Here is a 26,989-nt window from a genome sequence, read left to right as displayed (position 1 = left end):
ATAAAGATATTGTAAATTGCCTTTGAAATTTTGAGACAATCGAGAACGCGAGAACCTAACTCGTTAGCTGTCCCTCTAAAATCAACCAGCTTCTTGTAAGCCCTGGTCCTTTCATCCTTAAATCGTTAAACAGGTTCAAAAGCAACACATTAGAAAGAGGCAATGTCATTCAAAGATCCTCTATTTGAATAACCCCAACCTAAACATTGAGAATTGAGAAGACAAATCTTACAAATATTAAACGCTGCCCATTGGAAAATGAATGTGCCATTTCAGACACACGATGACAGTTTGGAGTCACAGGGAAACAGTTTAGAAACAGTGAATCTGTCATGGGCACAAACTTTTTAAGAAACTTTGGGTCAATGTCTTTCAACAAATAACGGACCTGAAATCCATGAAGTGTCACTAAAATATCAGATCAAGTATGAGAAAAGGCAAATATCACAAGTCTACAATAATGCAAAAGATTTTAAGGCTGGCAGTTATAAATTCATAAGGTATGATGGCAAATAAACACCAAAATTGAAAAAATCCAAATTAATTTCCAAATGCATCAGTAGAGCAACGCTAAGTGGGACAATTACAGACAACAAACATTGCTAATTTTTAATTTTCATTAAATCCTCCCATTTGTTCAAGGCTTAAAAAATGCTTTGATTCCTTTCAAAACCAAATACTCCATGAAATAGCTTTAATATCTTAGCTTTGTTCTTCAACTTGACTCTACAAAGAAGTCTGAAAATATTTTCCTTGAAACATTTATCAAGCACCCATGATATATATATATATATATATATATATACACAGAAACAAGGAGAAACCTTCATTCAAGAAAGCAAATAGCCAATGAACAATATAAAGGACAAAGGAACAAGGGGTCCCTTCTCCAAAAAAGGGGGGGCGGTAATCAAAGTTCTCCAATCTAGGTTGATAAGGAAAGAAGAATAATTACAAAACATTTGGTGAAAAACACTCCAATTAGAGGAGTTGAGCATCCACGATATAGGTTGTTAACTCGTGAACCGAATAAATTAAAATTTAGTGTATCACATATTGTAGCATATCATGTATCTGATATGAATGGCCTTAGTATCGTAAGTTTTATTTTATAACTAATATTTAAATATAAATTATATATGTATACATCTATTTGAAGTTCTTCTCTGTGAGAGTTTTCCTTGAGAGTTTTCCTTGATAGCATGGATCTCCATTCGGACGACACTCCTTTGAATGTTTCTAAACATTTCATCGTCTCTTCTCTCAAATTCATTTCTGGCATATCTCCTTCACAGTTGAACGAGTATTTAGCCTTTCTTAAATCTGAACTCGTTAGGCTCCGCGAAGAATGAGCTTTGATGTTTGAAGAATTTTCTAGAAGAAGGATGGAGATTCAAGCTACTCGGGATAGGGAGCTAGCTAAAATTCGAGCCAAATTCTCCTGAGAGATTAATGAACTCTATCCAGAAGACAAAGATGGCGATCCCAAAGCTGAAGACCCCAAATGGAGGATCTTTTTGTTTGTAGTTAGATTGATTCTATTCTTGGCTTTTGATATCACTCTTATTTTGTTTGTATTGCTCTTTGTTGAGCCTATTTTCTGCGTTCATCTTTTCTTTTTTCTCTCACTCCTATAGGAGTTTGTATCCTAGAATTTTTTCTCCTTTTTGTATTCTTGAATTTTTTTTCCTTTTCATAGATCAATTAAAAGTTGTTTCTTGTCGCAAAAAAAAATATACATATATATATAGTAAATAGTTGAAGATAATAGGAATTTGGAAAAGAACCAATTCCCAATTCCCATTATCTCTATCTAAATTATTAGATCTTGCCAAGGGAAGGATCTAGACTTACAGTCTTACCATACACGTGGGTGGATGGTTTGCTTGGATGGGGGAGTGGGATTGTGCTGTGGCAAGATTACATTTTCCTCCTCAAACAAAATTTAACAAAATTTAATAATTCAGATAGAGATAATGGGAATTGATTCTTTTGCAAATTCCTATTATCTTCAACTATTTAGTATACATATAAAAAAAAAAAAATTTTTACAAGAAACAACTTTTAATTGATATATGAAAAGGAAAAAGGTTTAAGATACAAACTCCCAGTGAAAAAAATTAAGAGAGAAGAAAATAAAAACAACAAAGAATTAACACAACAAGAGCAATACAAGCTCAGAGAAGATAAAATGCATTCTAACCCAGAACTCAAAAAACTGCTAGCTACAAAGGTTAGAAAACCAGAAGAACTTCAGAGCCACGACACCACTCAAGGGATAAAACCTTCCTTAGAACCAAAAGCAAAGACCAAACTCCAAAAAGAACCAAGTAGAAGCTAGGGACACACGAGCTAAACCACGACCAACCGAAATGCTAAAAACGGAGCGAGAAAAGGCCATTTCCACATATTCTATTAAGTAGTAATCACCAAAAAGTAAAAACAAAGCCTCAATGCTATCTTCAAAATAACCTCCAATAATAAGCCACCATATGCCAACCCACGAGTTGAAAAGAATAAATCCTCACCTACCAACCAGCCAACCAAACTAAAACTGCAAAGCTACAAAAACTGCAAAAGGCGTAAGAGAGAACCTTTCAACTTTCCGAACAACTTAAAATTTAAAGGACGCTACTCAAAATATCTTAAAAATTAGAGAATGTTGTCATACGAAACAAGAGTAATCCCATTTCTTCAAAAAAGAGAGGAATGGTTGTTTGCTTTGCAAAATCTGACTTCTCATCTTCGTTTTGCTCATTAAATAATATATGAAAATCTTCCTTGAAGGATTGCTAAGAAATATCCTCAATAGGGGTGTTTGACTTTGAGGAGGAGTCCAAACTACTAATACTAATTGCTTCATCATCATCTTCAAAATCATTATATGAGGATTCGACAGAGGATGACTCACCCTCATTAGTTGAGTGGATTGAGCCAAGGGAAAGAACATTTAGCTTGAGCGAACTAACTTTACTAACTACTTCCCGTTCCTCGTTAAAAGTCTTATTCAAGTTAAGTTGTACCCCTTCAACTATCAAAGGCTTTGCGAGATCCTTTCCAAAAATAGTATTAGGCTTCCTTCGAGAGAGAAATGAGAGGGGCTGAATAAGTCTTTTGGTATTCTTCATACCAAGTGGGAAATGGTTACCCTTTGATCGGTTCAAAATAGCTCCTGCATTTATTTCTTGGAAAACAAAAGGACCAATAATGTCTATATCCTTATCAATGTCCACAACTTTTCTGGCCAAAGGAGTGCTCAACTGATTGTTAGAACTTTTTCTAAAACTGAGGCAATTGAAGCATTTTGAATATAAAGGGTCAGTTGCAAGCCGCTTTGCCAGGCTATCCTTATTAAGAAACTCTTTGCAAAACCGAGACTCTTCATCGGCTAAAACTTCTTGCAATCTTTGAGTGTCCAACAAGTTAGGAGAATCTGCAATCGATAAAGTCTTGGAGAGTTGCACAGAGGAAAATGATGACCTGGTAGCTTCATTTATGGCAACCACTCAGTGTTATTGAGGCGCATCCGGGCGCTCGCCTCAAGCAAGAGGCGAGGCGATTTCGCCCAGGTGCAGCTCACAAGGCGCCCAAGCAAGCACCTTCAATCGGACGCTCGCCTCAGTGCGCCTCTCGCCTAAGGCCAGGCGATCGCCTCGTTGAAGCAAGGCGATCTACCTTATATTTTTTTAAATTTTTAATGTATTTTTTTTAAAAGAACCTTTCTCCCTCGCGAAATACCCCAGTTCACAAACCCTAACCATTCTCTCTGCCTCTCGACATTCACCTTCACCACCCTCAATCTCCGGCCACCACCCACTCCCATCTCCGACCATCGCCGTCGCCACTCCTGTCTCCGACTAAACTTATTGAATTTGGTTGTTTTATGTATCTTGTTGACATTTACTATGACACTATTTTGGTATTTATTTTTTAAACTATGTTTACTATATAAATTTATGCACTATATATATCATTTTTATTTATTTATTAAGGTGTGCCTCGCTTCACTCGGGCGTCGCCTTTATATCGCCTCTCACCTCAAGATAATCAAAGGGCTTGTCGCCTTGAAGTGCGCCTTACACCTCGAAAACACTGCAACCACTTGTACCACAAACACTCCACATTTTGCTATCTCAATAGAAGCCAAAAAATGATGACTTGGTGGCGTCATTTATGGCAACCACTTGTACCTCAAACACTCCACATGTTGTTATCTCAATAGAAGTCGGAATAAAGCCACAGACATTCTTCTAGATCTGAATGAAAGCTACTGAACAATCTAACAAATTTATTGTTGCGTAAGAGACTTTCTTCCTACCTCCAAGATGAGTTCCAATGGCCTTAAAGCATTGCATATTCCATAGCTTTAAACGTAAGTCACAAATTTTCACCCATCCTCCAAAACAAATCGTCACTCTGTTCCTACCATGTTCTTCAAGATTCCATTTTTCCATTTCCACATGAAACCATCTTCCTTGTGACATTTCCCATTGAGCCAATTAGAGCTCAAGGACCTTCCACTTTCAAATCTAAATACAACCTTCTCTGCCAAGAAGTGGTTGACTTGACAATTTTCCGAGAGGACACTTCTGATGGAAGCATCAATTGCCTTCCAACTATCCTGTGCATAAAACCTTGAGATAACCATGACGTTATCCCACGGATTCCCTTTGACTCGATTAGAGTTGCTCCCTTTTCCAAATCATTGCTTGACCAAAGAGCAATTCCCCTCAAATTTTCCATCCTCTATTGTAGTGGATGGCATCAAGTTGTCTCTGGTCTTAACCCTCTTTGCATATGAAAAATTAGAGGCCTCCTTCACTAGCTTTCCATTGGAATTCACCGAGGAATCTTTTAGCATGTCCCAGGAAGCATGTCCCAGAAAATTACCCAGCCTTTAATCCCAGCAGGCAGAAATAAGAATTTTCTTCCACCACCCGATGTGGGCTAAACAACACATTCCAAACCAGCTATGCAAAAATTGCTTTTTTTGGAGTCGACAAGTTCCGTTCCCATCCTGACTTGCATAAGGATCCTCAAATGAAGTGGGAAGTGTAGCAACTCCACCAAAGCCCTCTCACGCCACTGAAGCTGGGAAATTGAAGAGGAATATAAACATTCTTCGTAGAGTCTTTAATGAAAAAACAATCATTGTCACTACAAATCTAATATTAATTGTTTTCAACGCTGCAACTTCTCAAGTCCATATCCAAACTTGAATGAAAAATCTTATTTCGGGCCAGCGGTGCAAAGAACAAAACGCTGAAACTGGAAGAAAAATTTACGTCGGACAGCGAAGGCAATGGCGGGCGGCGGTGGCAGTAGTTAGGGTTAGGGTGGTTCCAACACAAGAAGGGAGGGAGAGCATGAGTCGAATATGGCGTCAGTGATGGAAGAGCCGATGACAAACAGCAAAGAAGGTGGCAAGACGGCCACCACAGCAGATTTCAACAAAAATATGGTGAAATGATCATTGAGCAAAATGATGTACACACGATAGGTACCATTTGACATGGTAGATGGTGCTCGACGTCGAGAGTGCGCGATGGCGAGTGAGAGTGGCAAAGCCTGGGAGATTGGAACGGACGCCCCACTAAAACAAAATCTTTTTAGACTCAAGGTTTCTCTGACTTCCTCTATTCTCTACGACACCTTCTTCCTTCCTCTTTTTTTTTCACTTCCTTTTCCAATCAACTTTGCCATGCCACATGCTTATATCACATCTCCTTGGTTCTCTTCTTCCAGAATCCCAGCACCTAAATTTGTGTGGATCTCTTTTTTTTTTTTTTTTTGAACAAGAAACAGATAGATGAAAAGATAAAATGTATCTACAACCTCTAAAAGGAGAAAAACAAAAACCAACTACCATCCAAATAAATAAAGGTCAAAACAACAGCTCTCAAAAGATAAAACCAAAAAACCAGTCAGAAAACCAATAAACTAACCAAAACTAGATACAACTGCAGCTTAACAAAACCTAACAAAAGAACAGCAAACAAAAACCTCAAAAAATTCTCTAAATTCTTTAATTTTTTCCTATTTTTTTTCCTTCTGAGTCTGGAAGAGTATAAGAGAGATGTTCAATATAAAATATTTAATTAACTCTTCTTCCCTCTGAAATTTTTTATGATCATAAATAGTTGAAAATCCGACTAGCAAAATTCTCTTTGATAAGAAAACGAGAACATATTAATTGCATCATTCAACACATCAGGGTTTCATGGGTTCATTGTAATCTATATGTATACGGTGTCTGAAGTTTCTAAGAAAAGAACAATTTGAGCGAACAATGAATATGTGCATAGTTGAAAAACCTGAACGAACTAAATCTAGTCAATTTCATAAAGAGGCCCAGTACCTGAGCATGCGTTAGGATTTTCCTGTTTGGTCTACAATAACTTTCTTCCTGTTGTTCGTCTTTGGGGATAAAATTCCAGTAATCAGGGGGCAATCCTCCTCTAGCCACCCTCTTTTGATACTTCTTCGACATATTTTCTTTCACTTCCACCATAATTATACTTTTTCTGAACATATCAGAAGATGAAAGCTTAAACTTCATTGGCGGATACCACTCTTTTAGACTTCCCTGTTGTGCACATAAACAATGGATTAGAAATAAATTTTCATCATCAGAACAGTTCTGAAATGATAAACACTTTAGTCACAGGTCAAACAAAATGAGCTAAATGAACTTACAAAACAGTATCTGCAACCTTTAGGTCGATGGTAACTAGATGTTGGATCCTCAACCTGGTACATGTAAAGAGAATAAAATATATATTTTTTAAAATAAATTCTAAATCTAGATTTAAATAAAAAAATACAAATAAAAAGGCAGAAGCAACCACCAAAAAGTAGTTATATGTGAAGATGGTGAGCAAAGAGCTCCCATGGCCCAATGAAATAAAGGAGGAAAACTGGAGAAATTATAAAAGGTTGTAGATAGAATACGCCAAGATAAAACAACTATATAAATTCTCACTTCTTTTTCCTTTTCACCAATTGTAAAAAGTTATTTAATTTTCCATGGCGTTTAGCAACATATGGAAGTTCTTTTGGAAGAAATGGTTTTTTTTTTCAAAAGTGTGAAAAAGAGTTTTATTTTAAAATTCAACTCTCAGAAACATTTATAAAGACATTCTAATTCTCTCTTTCATATCCTTCTTTGCATAAGTGATACTGTTTCTCATCCCCAAAAAGAATTTACAAATTCACATGGGCAAGGAAACCACATTTTTATATAGAAGGATTCGTAACTTTTTAACTAATTAAATGATTCAAGGCTCATCACAATAAGTGAGGTACCTGACCTTGCCCCATAGTTCCTGCCTGATAGTCTTACACCCTGGACAGACTTTATTCAACACTTGTGCAACTTCGGAGAGAAAATAGGGATGGATTATAGTAAATGGAAATTGGATAGCCCCAAAATGACCTTACAAAACCATTCAAGTAAAATTGTTAGTACACTCCAATGAGCAAAAGGTAAGCCAACAAGCAACATCTTTATAACACAACTAGTCAATTACCTTCACAACATTTTAGAACGCTAGCACCGCATGTGGAGCATTGATAAGATGGATTTGGAAGTCCCAACTTAGGATCAGATACCTCGCCAGTTGCATCAACCGATATGACTGATATATTCTCCTGTTACATCATCAATAAAAGTTTTTTTTCACAAAAGAAATAGCAAAATCCAATCCTGTGTATATAGCAAAACAACACGTACAAGATTAAAGGCACCTATTCCTACACCAGAGGCGTCCACAGCAACCTCAAATGGTTGAGAAAAATCTGGTAGAGCTAAAACAGGGGTAGAACTAAGTCTGTCCTTTAGAGTGTTAAAGCTATTAGTCTAGTCCTTATCCCAAAAAAAAAAAAATCCCTTTTTCAAGCCGTGTTAGCGGTGCAGCTATAGAACTAAAATGTTTAATGAATTTCCTATAAAAAGAAGCTAAGCCCAAAAAACATTGAATATCTCTTACCGAAGTTGGAGTAGGCCACTGTTGGATAGCAGAGACTTTAGCCCATCAACAGATATGCCAAATTGTGTAATATAAAATCCAAGGAAGGCTATTTCAGGTGTCATAAAGGAACATTTAGTCATGTTAATGTGTAGTTCATGTTCTTTTAGTCATGTTAATGTGAATATCTATTACCAAAGTTGGAGTAGGCCACTGTTGGATGGCAGAGACTTTAGAGATCCAACAGAGACTTTAGAGGGATCATCAACAGGGATCAACAGATATGCCAAATTGTGTAATGTAAAATCCAAGGAAGGCTATTTCAGGTGTCATAAAGGAACATTTAGTCATGTTAATGTGTAGTTCATGTTCTTTTATTTTTGTGAAAGAAACAATTTCATTGATATATGAAATTACAAAAGCCTCAAAGGAGGATTACATGAAGCACTTCCAATTGGCTAAAAGTGGCTAAAAGGGAAGTGTAGCTATAATTGTGAAACATAGGGGAGGATTTACACCAAGTAATGACGGTAAGAACTATAGCTTCAAAAAAATTTTCGAAAGGGAGAGTTTTGTCGCTGAAGATGCGTTGGTTGCGTTCTCTCCAAGTGACCCAAAGGAAAGCCCGTATAAAATTCTGCCAAAGAAGAGCTTTCTCTTTTCTAAATGGATGTCCGCTAAGAGTAGTTTCAATGAGGTGAGGGGGATCCGTTGGCAGAGCAGTGTACCAACCAAAAGTGCTAAGGATGAGGTTCCAGAATTTGGTTGCAAAGCGGCGGGAGACGAAGAGGTGTTGTTGGGTCTCAAAGTTTGAATGACACATCACACACCAATGGGGGGAGAGAGCCATATAAGGCAGTCTTCTTTGTAGTTTATCACCGGTGTTGATGGCACGGTGGCTAAGTTCCCAAAGGAAGAATTTCACCTTTTTAGGATATGTGTCCCTCCATATGCCTTCGTACAAACCTTTTGGAGAGCATGGCTGTGTAAGATCTTTAATGAGGGAGTGAGTGGTGTAGATGCCATTTGGTTCTAATTTCCAAGTTAAAATGTCCTCCTCATTGGATAGTTGAATCGAAGAAAGCTTGTGTGAGAGGGCTGCCCATTCAATAATTTCAGCTTCTTTCAGGTTTCTTCTCAACCTTAAATTCCAGCAATTGTTGTCCACACACCAAAGATCCCGAACGGATGCATCCTTTTTCGTAGATAAGGCAAAGAGAAGGGGTGTGTGATGTTCCAATAGTTCATTGACCAACCAAGGAGCCGTCCAAAAAGGGGTAGAGCAACCATTCTGAATTTTGTAAGCCAACCTATCAAAAACCAGTGTGTGGGTCTTGCGAATCGCTTTCCAAGGCCCTTTTCCTGTCGGGAGAGAGGTTGTGTTAGGTTTATAGGGCCAGGATGAGATACCGTATTTAGCTTTGATCACATCATGCCACAACTCGTTCGACTCTTTAGCATATCTCCAAATCCATTTGGCCAAAAGGGCTTTGTTTTTCTGTTTCAGCATGGGCATTCCCAGACCCCCTTCCAAAATCCAAAATCGGCTGTTGTGTAATATTCCATTTAACTAGGTGAATCCCTTTAGCATCTTTGTTGCCTTTCCAAAGAAAGTTTTTAAAGAGACTTTCTAAGGTGTTTGCGACTTTAGATGGTAAAGGAAAGAGGGAGAGATAGTAGCTAGGGAGATTTGCTAAAGTAGCTTGTATAAGCGTATGTCTACCACCTTTGGAGATGTAGGAATTTCTCCATGAGAGCCGTCTTTTCTTCACTTTTTCAACCAAGGGATCCCAAAAAGTGAGAGTTTTAGGCTTACCATGCAAGGGTAGACCAAGATAGAGAGAAGGCCATGATCCCTCTTTGCAATGGAATCTGGAAGCAAGGGCAGACAGCTCACTGCCAGTTAAATTGATTCCCATAATTTCTGATTTCTGATGGTTGATTTTGAGCCCAGATGCTTCTTCGAAAAGCCGGCTGCTGTTGAACAAGTTATTGAGGGGTTCGTCTTCAAAAGTGGAGAAAAGGATTTTGTCATCCGCAAACTGTAGGTGGTGTATGTTCAAGGAGTTGTTGCCCAAATCAAACCCCTTTATGAGGTTGTGTTGTGCTGCTTGTGACATAAGACAACTGAACACATCAGCTATCAAAATAAAGAGAAAGGGTGATAAAGGATCACCTTGACGCAAGCCCCTAGTAGCGATGATTTTGCCTATCGGACGACCGTTGATTATGATGGAGAAGTTTGCAGAAGATATAACCTCGAATCCATTTTCTCCAAGTAGATCCAAACCGTTTAGTGTTGAATTAGTTAGAAGTTAAGATTATGTGGACTTAGTTAGAAGTTGTTTTAAAGTTGTTTAGATTTTGTGTTTAAATTTAGCAAATAAATCTCCTCTTTTGTTAGGGAAGTTAGGAGGTTATTCCTAGATTTTGTTTCCTCTTGTAACCCATAAATAGTGCCTCTATTCCTCATCTTTGATCAATCAATTTGAGAATTTATTTCTTCTCTCTTTTCTCGTGTATGTCTCTCTGGTGTCTCTATCCTTAGTTTTTATGGTATCAGAGCTAGATTTAGATTGACACCAGAATGGTTAAAACAGCCATGATGACTGATGTGCGCAAGGATGAGAGTTCCGATGGATCGAATACGACCTCAATTTCTCTCCCTAAAAGCACATCCACGATACCTCACATCTCTATCTCTGAAAACACTTCGCTCCAAATTACCTCTCCAAAACTCAACGGAAAAAATTTTCTGCAATGGTCTCGATCGGCCCTCCTAGTTATTCGTGGCCGCAGTCGACTCGGGTACATCAATGGCCCGATAGCAGAACCAGATGAAGCTTACCCTTCTATTTCCGTGTGGGATGCACAAAACTCAATGGTCATGGCATGGCTCATTAACTCGATGGAGGAGGACATTAAAGAATCCTTCATCTTCTACTCAACAGCAAAGGATCTTTGGAATGCGCTCACTATGGCTTTTTCTGATTTTGATAACTCGGCTCAATTGTTTGAATTACGCAATAAGGCACGTTCCTTACGACAAGGTGAATCCGATGTCACCCAATACTACAGCTCATTACGTAGGTTGTGGGCTGAACTTGATTTATGTCTCAATCTCGAATGGGAGAACTCAAAGGATGCTGAACGCTTCCGCAAACACGTCGAGAAGGAACGAATTTATGATTTTCTTGCAGGTCTTCGTCCGGAATTAGATGATGTACGTGGCCGCTTACTTGCCACAAAGCCAATACCAGCCATTGACGAAATCTTTGCAGAAGTTCGCTGGGAGTCAAGCCGTAAACGTGGGATGATGGGTGATACACACACAAAACCTCTGTCCCTCTCACTGGAATCATCAGCTCTGGCGGCACGAGGTCCACCACTACCTTCATCCCGATCTACTCGTCGGAACAACCTATTATTTGCTTAACTTTTCTCTAATCAAAGTCCACGGATTCCACCAAAACTTCCAAAGAAACTATCATGGAAGAAACTAATAAATCTTCCACAGGAGACCTACAATACATCCATCCTAGTTATAGATTGGATGGAAAAAATTATTTAAAATGGTCTCAACTTATTCGAACTTTCTTGAAAGGAAAAGGAAAATAAACTTTGGGAAGGATAGTGTTGGGAAGAATGTTCAAGTCTTTGTTTCCTCACAAACTCATCCATCTTTAAATAAACTTTGGTTGTCTCATTATAGACTAGGGCATGCCTCATTTAGATCTCTTAAAATTTTATTCCCAGATTTGTTCCAAAACTTTAGTTTTGATTCAATATAGTGCGACATTTGTGAATTTACTAAACACAAGCGTGTTCCATTTCCTAGTAATAATAAACGAACTTCAGCTCCTTTCTCTCTTATTCATAGTGATGTTTGGGGTCCCTCCAACGTGCCAAATACTTCCAAATTACGCTGGTTTATTGTATTCATCGATGATTGCACTAGGGTTTCGTGGGTTTATCTTCTAAAACAAAAATCTGATGTTGGTTCTACCATTCAAACATTCTTCCATATGATCAAAAATCAATTTGGAATCAAACCCAAACGATTAAGGTCTGACAATGCTCGAGACTACTTCAACCAAACATTAACATCGTTCTTTCAAAAACATGGAGTCATTCATGAGTCGTCTTGTGTGGAAACTCCTCAACAAAATGGGGTTGCCGAAAGAAAAATTGGTCACATCCTTTCTGTGACCCGTACCCTTCTTTTCCAAAGAAATGTTCCTAAATCCTTCTGGGGGAAGCTGTACTGACAGCCACTTACTTAATCAATCGGCTACCATCTGCTACTTTAGATCAAAAAACTCCCATGAATATCTTATCAAAATTTTATCCTGATTTCCGTACGACAAATAACTTGATTCCTCGAGTGTTTGGTTGTGTAGCTTTTGTTCATGTTCATAGTCATCAAAGAGGTAAACTTGATGGTCTAAATATCGAGTCACCTCAGCCAAAAATACCTATCCCGATCGTCCCAATTACTCAGATACAAGAGTCAGTTCCTATTATTTCCTGTAATAATGAAGATGATCAAGTCAACTCAAATCGAAGTGACAAGCAACCTGAGACTCTTGTTTATTCTTGGCGACAAACGGTTCAAAGAGGAGTGGAGCCACCACAGCCTCAACAGCAAAGTCATGAATCCATCTCGTCCTTAGGTATTGAACAATCTACCCTTGTGCCTCAAGACAATACTAATGATCTTGATCTTCCTATTGCACTTAGGAAGGGTGTGAGATTGTGTACTCAACATCCAATTGCTCGATGTATTGGTTATAGTCATTTATCTTCAGCAGTTCAGACCTTGGCTCTCAATCTGGAAGCCAATGAGGTACCAAAATCCATTCCAGAGGCTATGAGCAATCCACAGTGGAAAAATGCGGTAGATGATGAAATGAAGGCTTTGAAGCTTAATGATACGTGGATAGTAGTTGATCGTCCTCAAGATAAACCAACGGTAGGATGCCGATGGATCTTTACTGTCAAATATAAGGTTGATGGGTCCATTGAAAGGTATAAAGCAAGATTGGTGGCCAAAGGATACTCTCAGACTTTTGGGGTAGACTATCAGGAGAAATTTGCACCCGTTGCAAAATTAAACACAATCCGTGTCCTCTTGTCTCTTGCTGCAAATCTGGATTGGAAACTACAACAACTGGATGTCAAGAATGCATTCCTCAATGGAGATTTGGGAGAAGAGGTGTACATGGACCTTCCTCCTGGATTTGACATTGATAAGTATGATGGAAAGGTGTGTAAGCTGAAGAAATCTCTCTATGGTTTAAAACAATCCCCACGTGCATGGTTCAGGCGTTTTTCAAAGGCTGTTTGTAAACAAGGATATACCCAAGCTCAAACTGACCATACAATGTTCTATAGGCACTCTCAAGGTAAGATCACCATCCTCATTGTTTATGTCGATGATATTATCGTCACAGGTGACCATCATGAAGAAATAGAGAGACTAAAACAGGCACTTGGAAAGGAGTTCGAAATAAAGGACCTGGGAACACTTCGGTATTTTCTAGGGATGGAAGTTTCAAGGAGCAGAAGTGGTATATCTGTATGTCAAAGAAAATATGTACTAGACCTCTTGAAGGAAACCGGAATGCTTGGATGTAAACCATCTGATACTCCAATAAGTCCCAATCATAAGTTGGGAGAGAGCCTAGATGGGGTACCCGTTGATAAAGGAAGATATCAGCGTCTTGTTGAAAGATTAATCTATTTATCCCACACTAGGCCGGATATTGCATTTACAGTGAGTGTTGTAAGTCAATACATGCATGCTCCTATTGAAGAACACATGGAAGCCGTGTATCATATTCTTAGATATCTTAAAGGAACTCCAGGGCTTGGATTATTTTTCGGAAAGGATGATGACAGAAAGATTAAGGTGTTTACAGATGCTGATTGGGCAAGTTCTATTCAAGATAGGAGATCTACGACAGAATATTGTACCTTCGTATGGGGTAATCTTGTTACATGGAGGAGTAAGAAACAATCAGTTGTTGCAAGAAGTAGTGCTGAGGCTGAATTCAGGGCATTATCTCATGGTATTTGTGAGATAATGTGGCTGAAACTCCTCCTCCAAGAACTCAAGATTAGGTTTGATAGTTCAATGGAAGTCTATTGTGACAACAAGACTGCAATTGCTATTACACACAATCCAATGCATCGTGATCGTACTAAACATGTTGAGGTTGACAGGCATTTTATCAAGGAGAAGATTGAAGAGAAAATTATAAATCTGATGTATGTTCCATCATCAGATCAAGCTGCAGATATCCTAACAAAAGGGCTCTTAAGACCCGTGTTTAAAAGGTTGTTGATCAAGCTGAAACTGTTCAATCTGTATAGTCTAGCTTGAGGGGGAGTGTTGAATTAGTTAGAAGTTAAGATTATGTGGACTTAGTTAGAAGTTGTTTTAAAGTTGTTTAGATTTTGTGTTTAAATTTAGCAAATAAATCTCCTTTTTTGTTAGGGAAGTTAGGAGGTTATTCCTAGATTTTGTTTCCTCTTGTAACCCATAAATAGTGTCTCTATTCCTCATCTTTGATCAATCAATTTGAGAATTTATTTCTTCTCTCTTTTCTCGTGTATGTCTTTCTGGTGTCTCTATCCTTAGTTTTTATTTAGCCTCAAGGACAGCATCAAGAAAATCCCAATCTACACAATCAAAGGCCTTTTCAATGTCCAACTTCACTATCACTCCTTTCTTTTCGTGTCTTTCCCAATCTTCTATAAGCTCATTGGCAATCAAGGATGCTTCAAGAATTTGCCTCCCAGCCACAAAGGCTGATTGTGCATCTGTAATTGTATGTGGCAGCACTCGTTTTAGTCTTTCAGAAAGGACCCTAGCAATGAGCTTGTAAAGACAAGAGATGAGGCTAATGAGCCGATAATCCCCTACTTGTTTTGTATCAAGCTTCTTAGGAATGAGGCATACATAGGTTTCGTTGAGGCTTGCATTAATAATTCCATTCTTAAAAAAGTCTTGGAACACTCTCAAGATATCGTCCTTGAGGATGTTCCAAAAATTTTTGTAGAATTCAGCAGTGTAGCCATCTGGTCCAGGGGATTTGTTGGTGCCTAACTCCTTAATCGCATGCCAAATCTCTTCCTCAGTGAATGGTTGCTCAATCTCCATGCTTTGTTGTTGAGAAATGGGGCTCCAGTCCATGGGATGTGGGAGAAATCTCTGTCCTTCCTTTTTGGAGTATAACCTGCCAAAAAAAGAGATCTTCAAGAAGGATGATGCCATCTGAGGAGAGGATTTCAGTTATGGTGTTCTTCCTCCTCTTCGAAGCCACAATACGGTGGAAGAAAGATGTATTGATGTCTCCTTCGTGAAGCCATTTGGATTTACATCGCTGGCGCCAGAGAGATTCTTCCATAGCCACCACTTCAAGGAGACGTATCTTGATAGACCTCCGTTGGGTGTGTTGAACTGTGTCTAGGAGCCCTTCTTCTTCTAGATTATCCAGAATGCCAAGCTCTGTTGTTAGCTGGTTTTTTTGTGCAGTGATGCTTCCAAAAGTGGAGTTGCTCCATGTTTTGATCACTGTTTTCAACCCCTTAAGTTTCATAATGAAGCCATGACCCGGCCAGCCTCTAAGCGGGGTGTTTTTCCACCAATATTCGATCAAAAGAGGGAAGGAGCGATGTTGTAGCCAGGCATTTTCAAACCGGAAAGGTGTGGGGCCCCATCTAGACATGCCAAAAGAGAGGTGAAGAGGATAGTGATCTGAGGTTGGTCTATTCAGCCTTTTGACAGATGCATTCTGGAACTTCAAAAGAAAATCGTTAGTAGCTAAAAATCTGTCAATCAATGTGAGAGTGGGGGGATCCCTGAAATCCGACCATGTATAAAGACCATTAGTGAGAGGTAGGTTCTGTAGACCAGCTTGATCGATGAAAGAGTTGAATTGGTGCATATTTTTAGTTGATCTGTGATAGGATGATTTCTCATGTGACCATCTGACTGAGTTGAAATCTCCCCCAAGAAGCCAGAGATCAGTGCATAGAAAGGAGAGGTCGGACAGCTCTTTCCAGAAGGCTGGCTTTTCTTCGGAGGATGATGGGCCATATACACCTGTTAGCCAGAACTTGGAACCGTCTAAAAGGGTGAGAAGGATGGTTAAAGTGTAGAGCCCCAAAGTAATATCAGTTACCTGAAAAGATGGATCATTCCACATGATTAAGATGCCCCCAGAGGTTCCCGAAGCGTCTAAAGTTGTCCAACCTATGTCCCTGGAGCTCCAACCTAGTTCATGTTCTTTTAAAGTTTGAAAAAGTGTCCAGAGGTGTCTTAAATGTCCATCAACAGTTTTACTACAAACAAGTATATCATCAAAGTAAACGACAATAAAATTATTATGCTAAGGACGTAGAACCTAGTTCATCAAGTGCATAAAGGTGTTGGGGGCATTATATAGTCTAAAGGGCATAACGAGCCACTCAAACAGCCCCTCATTCGTATTGAAGGTCATTTTCCCCGGTCGGATACGAACCTGATGGTAGCCACTCTTGAGGTCCACCTTCGGAAATAGTTACGCTCTACCTAATTGATCCAATAGGTCTAATAACTGTGGTATAGGAAACTTGTATTTGATTGTGATTTTTTTTATTGATAGCGTGGCTGTCCACACACATGCGCCAAGACCTATCTTTTTTGGGTGCCAATAAGACAAGTAAGAGATCATTAACTTGATCATGCAAAATTTGATACTCTTTAGGACTCATTCAGTAATGGGGTAAATGAGGTAAAGAAGCACTGGGTGTAAGGTCTATACAATGTTGTATATCCCTTAATGGTGGTAGCCCTGTAGGATATGTTGTGAGTTCATGAAAATCATTGAGAAATTGTGTGACTTCTGGATGGTTGGTTGTTGGGAAAGATTGATGTGAATCCCCTTTTAACTACTAAAGCCCACACCACATAATATTCCTTTTGTAAAAAGGATTTGCCATTAATGAGGGAGAACAACTGTTTGGATGAACATGTGGTATCTTTCTTACCTTTAGAATCCAAACTAGATGGTAATACGACAATTTTCTTGCCCGTCCAATTGAATTCATGTATTCACGAGGGGGGGTTCCATGTCTAGATCATAATGATCCTCATCTTCAACCAAAGCTAAGGCTCGTCGTTGAGGACATTCATTTCATAGATGACCCACCTGCCCACAACAGAAACACTTCCCTAGAGTAGGTCGATCATATTGATTAGTACCTCGTTTTGTGGTAGTTTCGGTAGGCTCTGAGGCAAGGTCTTGGTGACATCATCAGCTTTAGCCGCATAGAAGTAGAGGCGCCACCTAGAGTAAGAAGTTTCCCCGAAACACTGTCTGCAAGTTTGGAACTCACCGATTTATCCCAGTTGGTATGGTGGAATGGTGTCCTTGATCTTTTCTTGTCTATCTTTTCTTCAATCTTTGTGGCCATGAAAATGGCATCAGACAGTAACCCAATAGGTTCAGTATCCATCTGATCTTGGATATCATCACGTAGGCCATCAATGAAACGGGCAATCTTATAGTCTTCTGATTCAGCAAAATTGGTTCGAGCGCCCAAACGATAAAATTCTTCGGTCCAGTCTGCAATCGACTTACTACCTTGGCGGCATTGTTGGTATTGCTGGTCTAGTAGCTGTTCAAAGTTAGAAGGAAGGGAACGCTCACGCATAAGGCGTAGCATTCGTGGCCAGCTTTGAATTGGACGCTTTCCCAGGCGATGGCGATTAATCTCTAACTAGTCCCACCAAGCCAAAGCACCTGATTGCAATTTAAAAACAACTAACCTGACCTTCTTATCTTCTGATGTGTTGGTGTAGTCAAAAATTAGGCGAAAAATTTTAGACGTTCTTGACCCAATCCAAGAATGCTTCCACATTCATTTTCCCATTGAAAGTAGGTAAGTCAATCTTCATTCGAAAATCAGTACGAATCCCATCCCTATTTTGGTGATCATCTCAATCAAACTGAGGATTTTCGCGAAAGAAGTCGTCTTCCTCACCAGATGAATTTGAATCTTGAATCCTTAGCTGCAATTCATGATTCCTTCGTCCACGATCTTCCAAATTTCTTGCCACCACTGGTGTATGTGATCGGTTTCTTGGTCATTCTTGATGCCGCTCTCCACAATTTGCGTCGCCCCGATTACCCAGACCCAACCACAGACGTTCTTGCTCCACAGAGATCAACTCTAGTTGCTCATGGATATTCTATACACTCGCGTGAACCTCCCCCAAAGGATCTTCCACCAACAGCAAGCGATTAGTGGTTGATTTAGGGGATAGAGCTTGAATTGTCAAAGGATCCCCCACGAGTCCCTTACTTGAAGCTGCTGTGTTCTTCCCAACCATCATGTCCTAAAATTCGTCAGCCATCATGTCCTAAAATTCGTTTTAGGGCTCTGATACCAAAGTTGGTGTAGAACAAACGAAACGAAACTAGAAATCTTATTCATGAATGAAGACATAACAAAGGGCAGCATTTTAATAAGCTACCAACCCAACTAACCAATAACCAATTTTGGCCTAACAGCTAACTAACAGAGGTTAGATAACAAAGGGGCTAACGGCTAGAAAAGGCTACTAACGGCTACATCACTTTTTAAGGGTGATAGGTTGTGTATACCTCATACTTCCTTAAGGGAAACATTGATTAAAGACTTACATGGCGGAGGATTAGCTCGACACATTGGACCGGACAAAACATTTGAGCTTGTGGCAAACCGTTTCTTTTGGCCACAATTACAAAGAGAAGTTAACAACTTTGTCACTAGGTGTCTCATTTGTCAAAAAGCCAAAGGACACTCTCAAAATATCGGGTTACTCCCCTACCAGTTCCCGAATCCATTTGGGAGGACCTCTCAATGGATTTTATACTTGGATTACCTAAAACTCAAAGGGGAAATGATTCAGTGCTAGAGGTAGTGGATAGATTTAGTAAAATGTCTCATTTTCTTCCTTGTAAGAAAACTTTTGATGCTACGTACATTGCTAATCTATTTTTTCGTGATATTGTCCCATTACATGGTATTCCCAAAAATATTGTCTTTGACCGTGACGTGAAATTTTTGAGTTACTTTTGGAAAACACTATGGAAAAAGTTTAATACAAGACTCAAGTTAGTACAACCACCCACCCTCAAACTGACAGTCAAACAGAGGTGACTAGTCGGACTTTGGGAAACTTAATTAGGTGCCTTGGTAACAATAAGCCAAAAGAGTGGGATCTCACTCTAGCACAAGATGAGTTTGCCTACAATCACATGTGGAATAGTTCCACAAGGAAGTCCCCCTTCGAAATTGTTTATACCAAATTACCTAGATTAATAGTTGATCTTGCTAACATCCCTTCTTCTGTTGATATTAGTGAGGAAGCATAACAAATGGCTGAAAGAATCGTGGACCTACACAAGGAGGTTATTGACAACTTAACTCAAGCTGCAGCAACATACAAAGATAGTGCAGATTCTTATCGAAGGGCAAAGAAATTTGAAGTGGCCACCTAGTGATGGTCCATCTAAAGAAATCCCACTTCCCTAAAGACACCTACAATAAGCTGCAAGATAAAAAGATCGGACCGTTTGAAATACTGAAGAAGTATGGAGATAATGCTTTTCGAGTTAACCTTCCAGACCACCTATGTATACATCCGATCTTCAACATTTCAGACATCTTCGAATACAAAGCTCCAAACACTTTTCAGCTAGCTACTTAACTTGAGGACGAGTTTGGTTTAAAAGGGGAGGGAATTTGATGTATCATTCGAATTGACTATTCTTTATTTTTTGTTTTCATTGTATAGTTTTAAGTTTGTTGATTTTGTTAGTTAGTTAGTTAGTTAGGTAAATCTTTCAGTTGGTTAGTTCAAGCTAATTCCCTAGCCTTCGCTCGGGTTATCAACCTTATGAAAGGAGCCATTTTCCCTTGTTTTTCCATTCATTGAAAGATTAATACAATGTCCTATTTGGTATTACACCAGCAAAGTAAAAACTTAAGGAGAAAAATAAGATAAAGGTTGTGGAGGGAGGAAGAGTTTAGGAGAAAAAGAGAAAATGACAATGAAAACGAAACTATGGAATTTGGGAGAAGACTAGAATGAAAATGAAGGCGCTGAGGAACTAAAACCCTAAATAAACGTAAAAGTTAGAATAAAATTTTTTAAAAAATAGTATTTCAAGAAAATAATAATGAAAAACAAAAATTTTAAGTTTAAATTTAAATTTAAAGACATTTAGTATTTCGAAAAAATCATAATTAAAAGAAATTATTTAATTTGAAGACATTTAGTCTTTTGATAAAAATAATATTAAAATAATAAAAATAAAAACCTGCAAATCTGTGGCACAGTGGTAGCAAGCCTGACTCCATATCAGAAGGTTGCGTGTTTGATTCACGTCAGGTTCAAAATAATAACAAAAATAAAAAAGGTCAAAGCCTAAAACTTTAGGCTGTTAGCCGTCAGCCATCGTTACATCAAGTCGTGACTTGACAGTGACTCAAGTTTTTTTATTTATAAAAGGTCTAATCTAGCTACTTAAAAAGATAAAGCATTAATATATTTATATTTACCATAAGTGGTTCGCTTTGGTTCAGTTTTGGGATTTGATTTTCAACCCTCAAACCAAAACCGAACCAAATAATTTGGTTTTAGAATTTTAAAGAACCAAACCGAACCGAGAAACTGCAAAAACCGATTTATTGGGTTGATTCGATTCGGTTTTGTCGGTTTGGTTGTGCACCCCTATTTCATCGCATCAATGAAATATTTGTTTATCATGAATATAATAATAATAATAAATAATAATAAGGTAGCTAGTGGAGAATGAATATTTATAGGGCTAGAGCCCACCATTGAAGGATGGGTAATAAGACTTAGAAGGAAGTAGGATGGTTGTCCATCATGGTGATAGTGAGAACATTCTCAACCACTCAGTTGAATAAAAAATATTAGTTGTGCTCGAGTAAAAATCCTACATGGGTCAAGAGATTGCTCAAGACACGGCATTGGATATGTTGTATGATCTCTGGAATTAGGTAGATGTGTGTTATCATATTTGAGTCAATGTGACACCAACTAGATATAACCCCAAGGCAAAATGTCTTTATCTCTTCATATATTTAGTTAAATATAAAATTGCAAAAACCACCCTAAACTAAGGAGTTGTTACATCTCATAGTTTCAGTTGGAGCATTTAGAATTTTTGTCCTCTGATGCTTTAAAATATGATTTCACGGAGAACCAACCCAATGGCTCCAATTTCCAGCATCTTCTGGCTTCCCTTCTTGAAAGAGATTTTCCTTTTAATGATTCCAGCAGGCTGCAATATTCAGTAGCTTCCTCGTCTTGTAAGCCTCTTCTAACACAAACTTTCCTGGATAGAGTTTGTGTAGAAGTTGACCAAGTAATGCTCACCAAATTCTTTGCTAGTTCAGACGGTGTCCTTAATCAACTACTTTGATACCAAAATTGGTGCAAAAGACTAAAAGCACATTTTGTTTACTGGAAATATTGTAAGCTTAAGCCCAAATAACCCATTCAACTAGTAAGGTCAATAACATATTGACAGTTAATACTAAACCCAACAACCCTATTCGGTAAAAGTGTGTGCCAAATGCAATAATCCATTATGAACAAAAACAAACCCTAGCGCTAAATTGATAAACCGTCTACATCATATAAGAAATAAGTCAATGAGGTTATTTATTATATCGCCATACTTACCGTATCTTCCTGAGTAGAAACACTAAAATGTACACCACTAATGAGACCAGATGGAATTTGTAGCTCGCTGTCCTGTTCATCTTCCATGTGTATCATTACCTGGTTCATTTGAAATAAATTAAATAAGTATATAGCATCTAAATCATCAAAGAAAAACATGAACAGATGTTGATCACAAACCCAAAAGAAAATTAATGAAAGCTTGTCCATAACTTTTTTCCCTTGTTTGACAAGAAAGAACCACATTGGACAAAAAGAACATGCATGGAAAGGGGAGACTGGAAGTACAAGTAAAGCTTGAACTTTATGGAGATTAGGAAAAGAGCTCTTGCCACAACTAGAACTTAGTATTAAAATTAAAAGAAAAGAAAAGAAGGAAAATGGTACCCTTTGATGTTGAAAACCAAATAGAAAGGAAGGGACGCCTTGCCCCTTTGTCCTTTAGGCTGTCTTGTGTGGCGTTTTAGCCTTTTGAATGATAACTCCCTCCGGCTTCTTATCCAAAAAATGAAAAATAAAAGCCAAATAGATGAGTTAAGAAAGCTTGTGCAAGTATGTATATCAAAGCATTAAGGCATGCTGAAGACAAGCAGAGACAAGTGCCAAGCCCTCTGTAAACTCTTATTACTCTAGAAGCCTCTGGTAAATAGTGATAAAATTTAGATGAGAGAAATAGCTTAATACAATATAAGTTAAAGGGACTACTGAACTCGAGAACTACAGGCTCAAGACTCAACTGCTATATCCTCCAGAAAGTTATACCTTCTGGCCTGGTTGAAAGTCTCGGGCAGAACTCATACAACTTCTTCTCCCACCCAAGCCAGTTCAGCACCTGAAGAAATAAATAAGACAACATATTCATATTCATAATGGAATGCCAAAACGTTTAAAGCTTTTACAGTTTTACTACAATAAGGCAAAAAAAAAATATGTATGAAAAAGCTGATATATTAATATATCTGTGAAAAACTACAAACAAACAGTGCTTCTAATTTCAGCATTATGTCTAATTCACATGCATCATTCATTCGGTTCATACTGACGCTCTCTTAGTTATGTAATTTTAGTGTTACATGAAATATTCACCTATATTGGGCATTGTTTCTTACGTTGTGAAATTAGCATAGACCATAACATATGATTTATAAACCATGCTAACCATAAATGAAACTATGAAATACTAAATAAGCAAAAAACAAATATATATATGTGTGTGTGTGTGTGTGTGTGTGTGTGTGTGTGTGTGTGTGTTCACAGATTAAATTAGCATGACACCAGAAAGTTAGATGTGTGGCTTATTAAGTAAGCAGCGGGATCAAAACTACCATTGCAGAAGTGATTTATAGCACGTTTAGTTCAATAGACTATGGCAGACAAATTTATTTGACAAGATGGATCACCAACATATTCATTTATTAATATGCCCAGAAAAAGAAATCCTAGCATGCGATAGTGCTCCAAGATTAGAAGACCAGAAGTTGAAGGGATACAAAATGCACAACCCTTGTCCAACTTTATAATGCAGCACAAACGCCATGCTCACTCAATTAATATACATAATTATCTATTGTTTATAAATGAAAATATTGGCAACAAACAATTGAATGCCCTTAAATAGCCGTGTTAGGCAACAACCCCTCCATATAAGTCTTGAGCAGAAAGATCACAATAGATCAAATCAATACACTATGTGTCAAGACAAGCTGCTATGGCTTCAAATATTGTATCCTGAACTCATCCCTTAAGAGTTTTAGTAGAAAACAAAAAATGTATGTGTATGTTAACTCAGCACAAAGCATTAAAACGTAACAGCACTAATTATACACATAAAAATTAGCAGAAAAATGAGCATTAATGCATCAGCAACACTTCAACAACATTATATGAATCAACAGAACCACGAGATCCGATCCTGTATGGCTATACTAATGAAACACTTCAGTCCTTACCTCCATTAGAATGTTGATGAATAAAGAAACATAATCAGAATCATAAATGCCTCAAAATGCAAAACAAAAACTCTGCTTCCATTAGCTCGATGAACTCAACTGTTCATAAGCTAATCTAACAACAACTTACACATACCAACAAACACATACCAACAAATGGGCAAATGTTAACATTTGAGGAAAGACCATCACCCAAAGCTCCATTCTTAAAACCTGAAAACTCCATGATCAACATGCAATATACCCATCAAAGTTGACCTTCTAAAGAAAAAAAGCTCACAACACCCTCCTCTTATCAGCATTCCCAACGACCCCAAAAACCAAAAGCATGCAGAAAATCACCACAATCAACCAAAAACAAAAACAAAACAAAAAAAAAAAACCCAAATGCAATGCAGTCATATGGAAGCAAAGATCGCACATTTTACACATGCAAAGAAAAAAAAACCCATCCCCCCACAAATCATAATCTAACAAAAGGTGATTACTTACTCCAGAGTAAAGAAAGATCAGCAGCTAGCTCAATGTGGGACTTTCCACAGAAATCAAAACACACAACCCCAGAACGAAATTCTTTAAAAAAAAAAAAAAAAAAAAAGAAAGAAAAAAGACTTTCTTGTGGGCTCTGCCAAAGGGGGAAGGCTGTGAAACCGTTAACGAAAAGTGAGGGATGAACAGGGGAAGAAAAGGGGTTGTATAAAAGGAAGAGGAGAGAGCTGAGAAGCGTCGCCGGCCTCTCTTCTTCCCAGTTCCCACCAACCAGAAGCAAAACGCCTTGTTCGAGGACTACTCCAATCAGTCCGAAACCAGGGCCGATAAAAGAGGTCTTTCGAGGTGTCAGAACTTTGGCCCTGCTGCTCCACCTTATTACGATTCTGACACTTCAAAACTCTTTTCTGCAACTGCTCGTGGGATTGTGATGAGCCTCATTCAGACTCCATGAGAGAGAGAGAGAGGAATTGTACTTCAAAACTATTCCTTTTTAGACCTAACCAAATTCCACGACTCTTTTTAATTATTTTTTTCAAAAAAAAATATTTAGATGGAGTCGATTTCAATTATTTAGATGATTATTCCAACTTTAATTTTAAATAAAAATGGTAAAATATGGTTACATTGCAAGTCTGGTATTTTACGTTTTTTGATTTTACTAGTTGAGTCCATCTATGTTGTTTATGCAAGGATATGCACAACAGTGTATTTCAGATTGCAACTCGAACTCGGCCTCCGAACCGACCTGAATACTTGGGCGGACCTGCACAAAAAGGTGAGCACTCCGACGATCAAGTCAGTATAGGTCGGATTTCCAGTTTAGTTCGAGGTCAGAAATCATCGTACCTGATCGTGGAGTGAGGTCCTCTACTTATGGGTGGTAGTCCCGCTAATCTCGCGACGGTTACACTCAGTAATCTCGGGACTGTCGGTTACACCCGGTAATCTCGGGACCGACGGTTACACCCGATAATCACGTCGCTGACAGTAGCTCACATCGGCTCCTACCGAGCTTCCCGGTAGGTCGGACCTCGGCCAGGTTCACCTCGGCCCTCATACTTAGCATCTGTCGACGCTAGTGGTGGTGATCTCGGCGGTCCGAGCTGGGCATGACTCATGAGTCATCTTGGAGCACCAATAGGGGTCCTCCACGTGTCTAGGGTATTCTCTTCCCCAAACATTGGCCCCCTCTCTGTCGGGTCCGATCTCGACCTGGCAGAGAAGTTCATCCGACTTGCTTTGGACACGTGGCGACTTCCTATTCGTGGAAAATATAACCGTTGTGGTAGATTTATCGTCGGAATATTCAAATATTCCGATGCTTCGGATCTTAGGGAGGATCCTAGCCGCTCGTTGATTACACGTGTACGGTGGGGAAATTTCTCCGACGAGCTATAAATACCTCCAATCCTTCAGGTCATACCTTACGTTCCCTGAATTCTTGGAGTTCGATCTGTAGGTAGCTCGAACCCTTGGTAGGTCGGTCTCTTCCCCCACTTTCTCTTTCGAACGTAGTAGCCATGTCGTCCTCTTTTAGCAGCAACTTAGGATCCAATGAAGATTTAGCTCGTAGGTTAGAGTCCGAGCTCAAGGAGATAGAAAACTTTACGTTCTCCGATGACGGGGAGGATAGTGATGCCTCCACCTCAGGTCAGGGTTTGAAATACCCTTCTAGGATACCTGAGCACTACCTCGGATCCCTTCGTAAGGGATTCGCTATCCCTGAGAACATCCTCCTCAGGATTTCGGAGGAGGGGGAGAGAGCTGACAATCCTCCAGAGGGATGGGTCACTCTCTACTTCAAAATGTTTGAGTACGGCCTCAGACTTCCCCTTCACCCTTTCGTCCAAGAATTTCTTTTCCGAACTGGGCTGGCTCCGGCTCAAGTGGCCTCCAATGGGTGGGGTGTCATTTTCGCTTTGGCCATCCTTTTTTGGCTACGAGCTCGGGATAGTGAAGAGGTCGAGCTGTTAGACGTAGACCAGCTCCTCGCATGCTTCGAAGCGAAAAGGATAGCTAAGAAGCCTGGTCGGTTCTATATGTGCGCAAGGAAAGGCGCAGGCGGTATAGTTAAGGGGCCGACCTCCATCAAGGGATGGGTGAGGAAGTGGTTCTACGCTTCTGGGGAATGGCTTGCAAAGGACGAGTCAGGTCGTTCCTTCTTTGACGTCCCCACTAGGTTTGGGAACCTAGGTACGGAGTAGTTCTTACTTTTTGTGATTTTCTTTTCTGTCATTCAGGTCTAACTCAAATTTTGTCTTTGTGCAGTTTCAATCCGACCAGTCCCCGAGCTTACGCAAGCCTCTTTCGACACGTTGAAATATTACAAGGAGCGCTTTCCGAGGGGTAGGAAGGACGGAACCTTGGTGACCGACAAGCTGCTGCTTGAGTCCGGGCTGCTAGATTACAACCCCGCAGTTCGTCCCACTGAATCCTCGAGGCCAAACTCCGAACTTGGTATGCCGAGCTTGCTTCCCCCATTTTTCCTCTAACCTTGTGTTGACCCCTGATTTTATGTTACAGCCATGGTTTGCGGATTTGCAAGCAACGTGAAGTGCAAGTCCAAGGGCCGAGCCCATGCTCTTGAGGCCGCCCAGAGTTCGAAACCTGCCACTCCTACTGTGGTAGGGCCAGCCTCGGAGATCCAGCCCCAGTGATCGAGCTGGAGTCTTCTGGGGGTCCTTCGAGGGAGAAGCGCCCTAGGGATCAGACCGAGGCGGTGGACGCCTTGCCCTTGGGCGAGGAGGTGAGGGAGGAAGTCCCTCTGAAGCGAAGGAAGAAGAAGAAGACGACATCCCCCTTGGAGGTCGGAGCTCGTGGGGTCTTGCCTG

General features: G+C 39.3%; 1 protein-coding gene across 3 annotated transcripts in view; it reads right to left on the bottom strand.

Annotated features, from left to right (window-relative positions):
- The window catches only part of NRPD1A (nuclear RNA polymerase D1A), a 33,167-nt gene extending 8,551 nt beyond the window's left edge, over window positions 1-24,616 (bottom strand). Inside the window, exons 1-10 of one of the 3 annotated variants that reach the window (XM_088118676.1) lie at window positions 24,159-24,616; window positions 22,480-22,549; window positions 22,105-22,212; window positions 21,718-21,816; window positions 7,530-7,650; window positions 7,311-7,435; window positions 6,697-6,750; window positions 6,359-6,586; window positions 233-388; window positions 21-116 (exon numbers count right to left, since the gene is read on the bottom strand). In XM_088118676.1, coding sequence (XP_087974802.1) covers window positions 21-116; window positions 233-388; window positions 6,359-6,586; window positions 6,697-6,750; window positions 7,311-7,435; window positions 7,530-7,650; window positions 21,718-21,813 — 876 coding nt within the window. In that variant the 5' untranslated portion in view covers window positions 21,814-21,816; window positions 22,105-22,212; window positions 22,480-22,549; window positions 24,159-24,616. Of the gene's footprint in view, window positions 1-20; window positions 117-232; window positions 389-6,358; window positions 6,587-6,696; window positions 6,751-7,305; window positions 7,436-7,529; window positions 7,651-21,717; window positions 21,817-22,104; window positions 22,213-22,479; window positions 22,550-24,158 lie in introns of all 3 variants that reach the window. The other 2 variants (XM_088118675.1, XM_088118677.1) reach the window with 2 other exon arrangements.
- Window positions 24,617-26,989: the final 2,373 nt, after the last annotated feature.

This window comes from Momordica charantia (assembly GCF_013281855.1).
Source record: "Momordica charantia cultivar OHB3-1 chromosome 10 unlocalized genomic scaffold, Mcharantia_2.0 BLBB01000010.1, whole genome shotgun sequence".
Classification (NCBI taxonomy): domain Eukaryota; kingdom Viridiplantae; phylum Streptophyta; class Magnoliopsida; order Cucurbitales; family Cucurbitaceae; genus Momordica; species Momordica charantia.
This window is presented reverse-complemented; position numbering and strand designations above follow the sequence as displayed.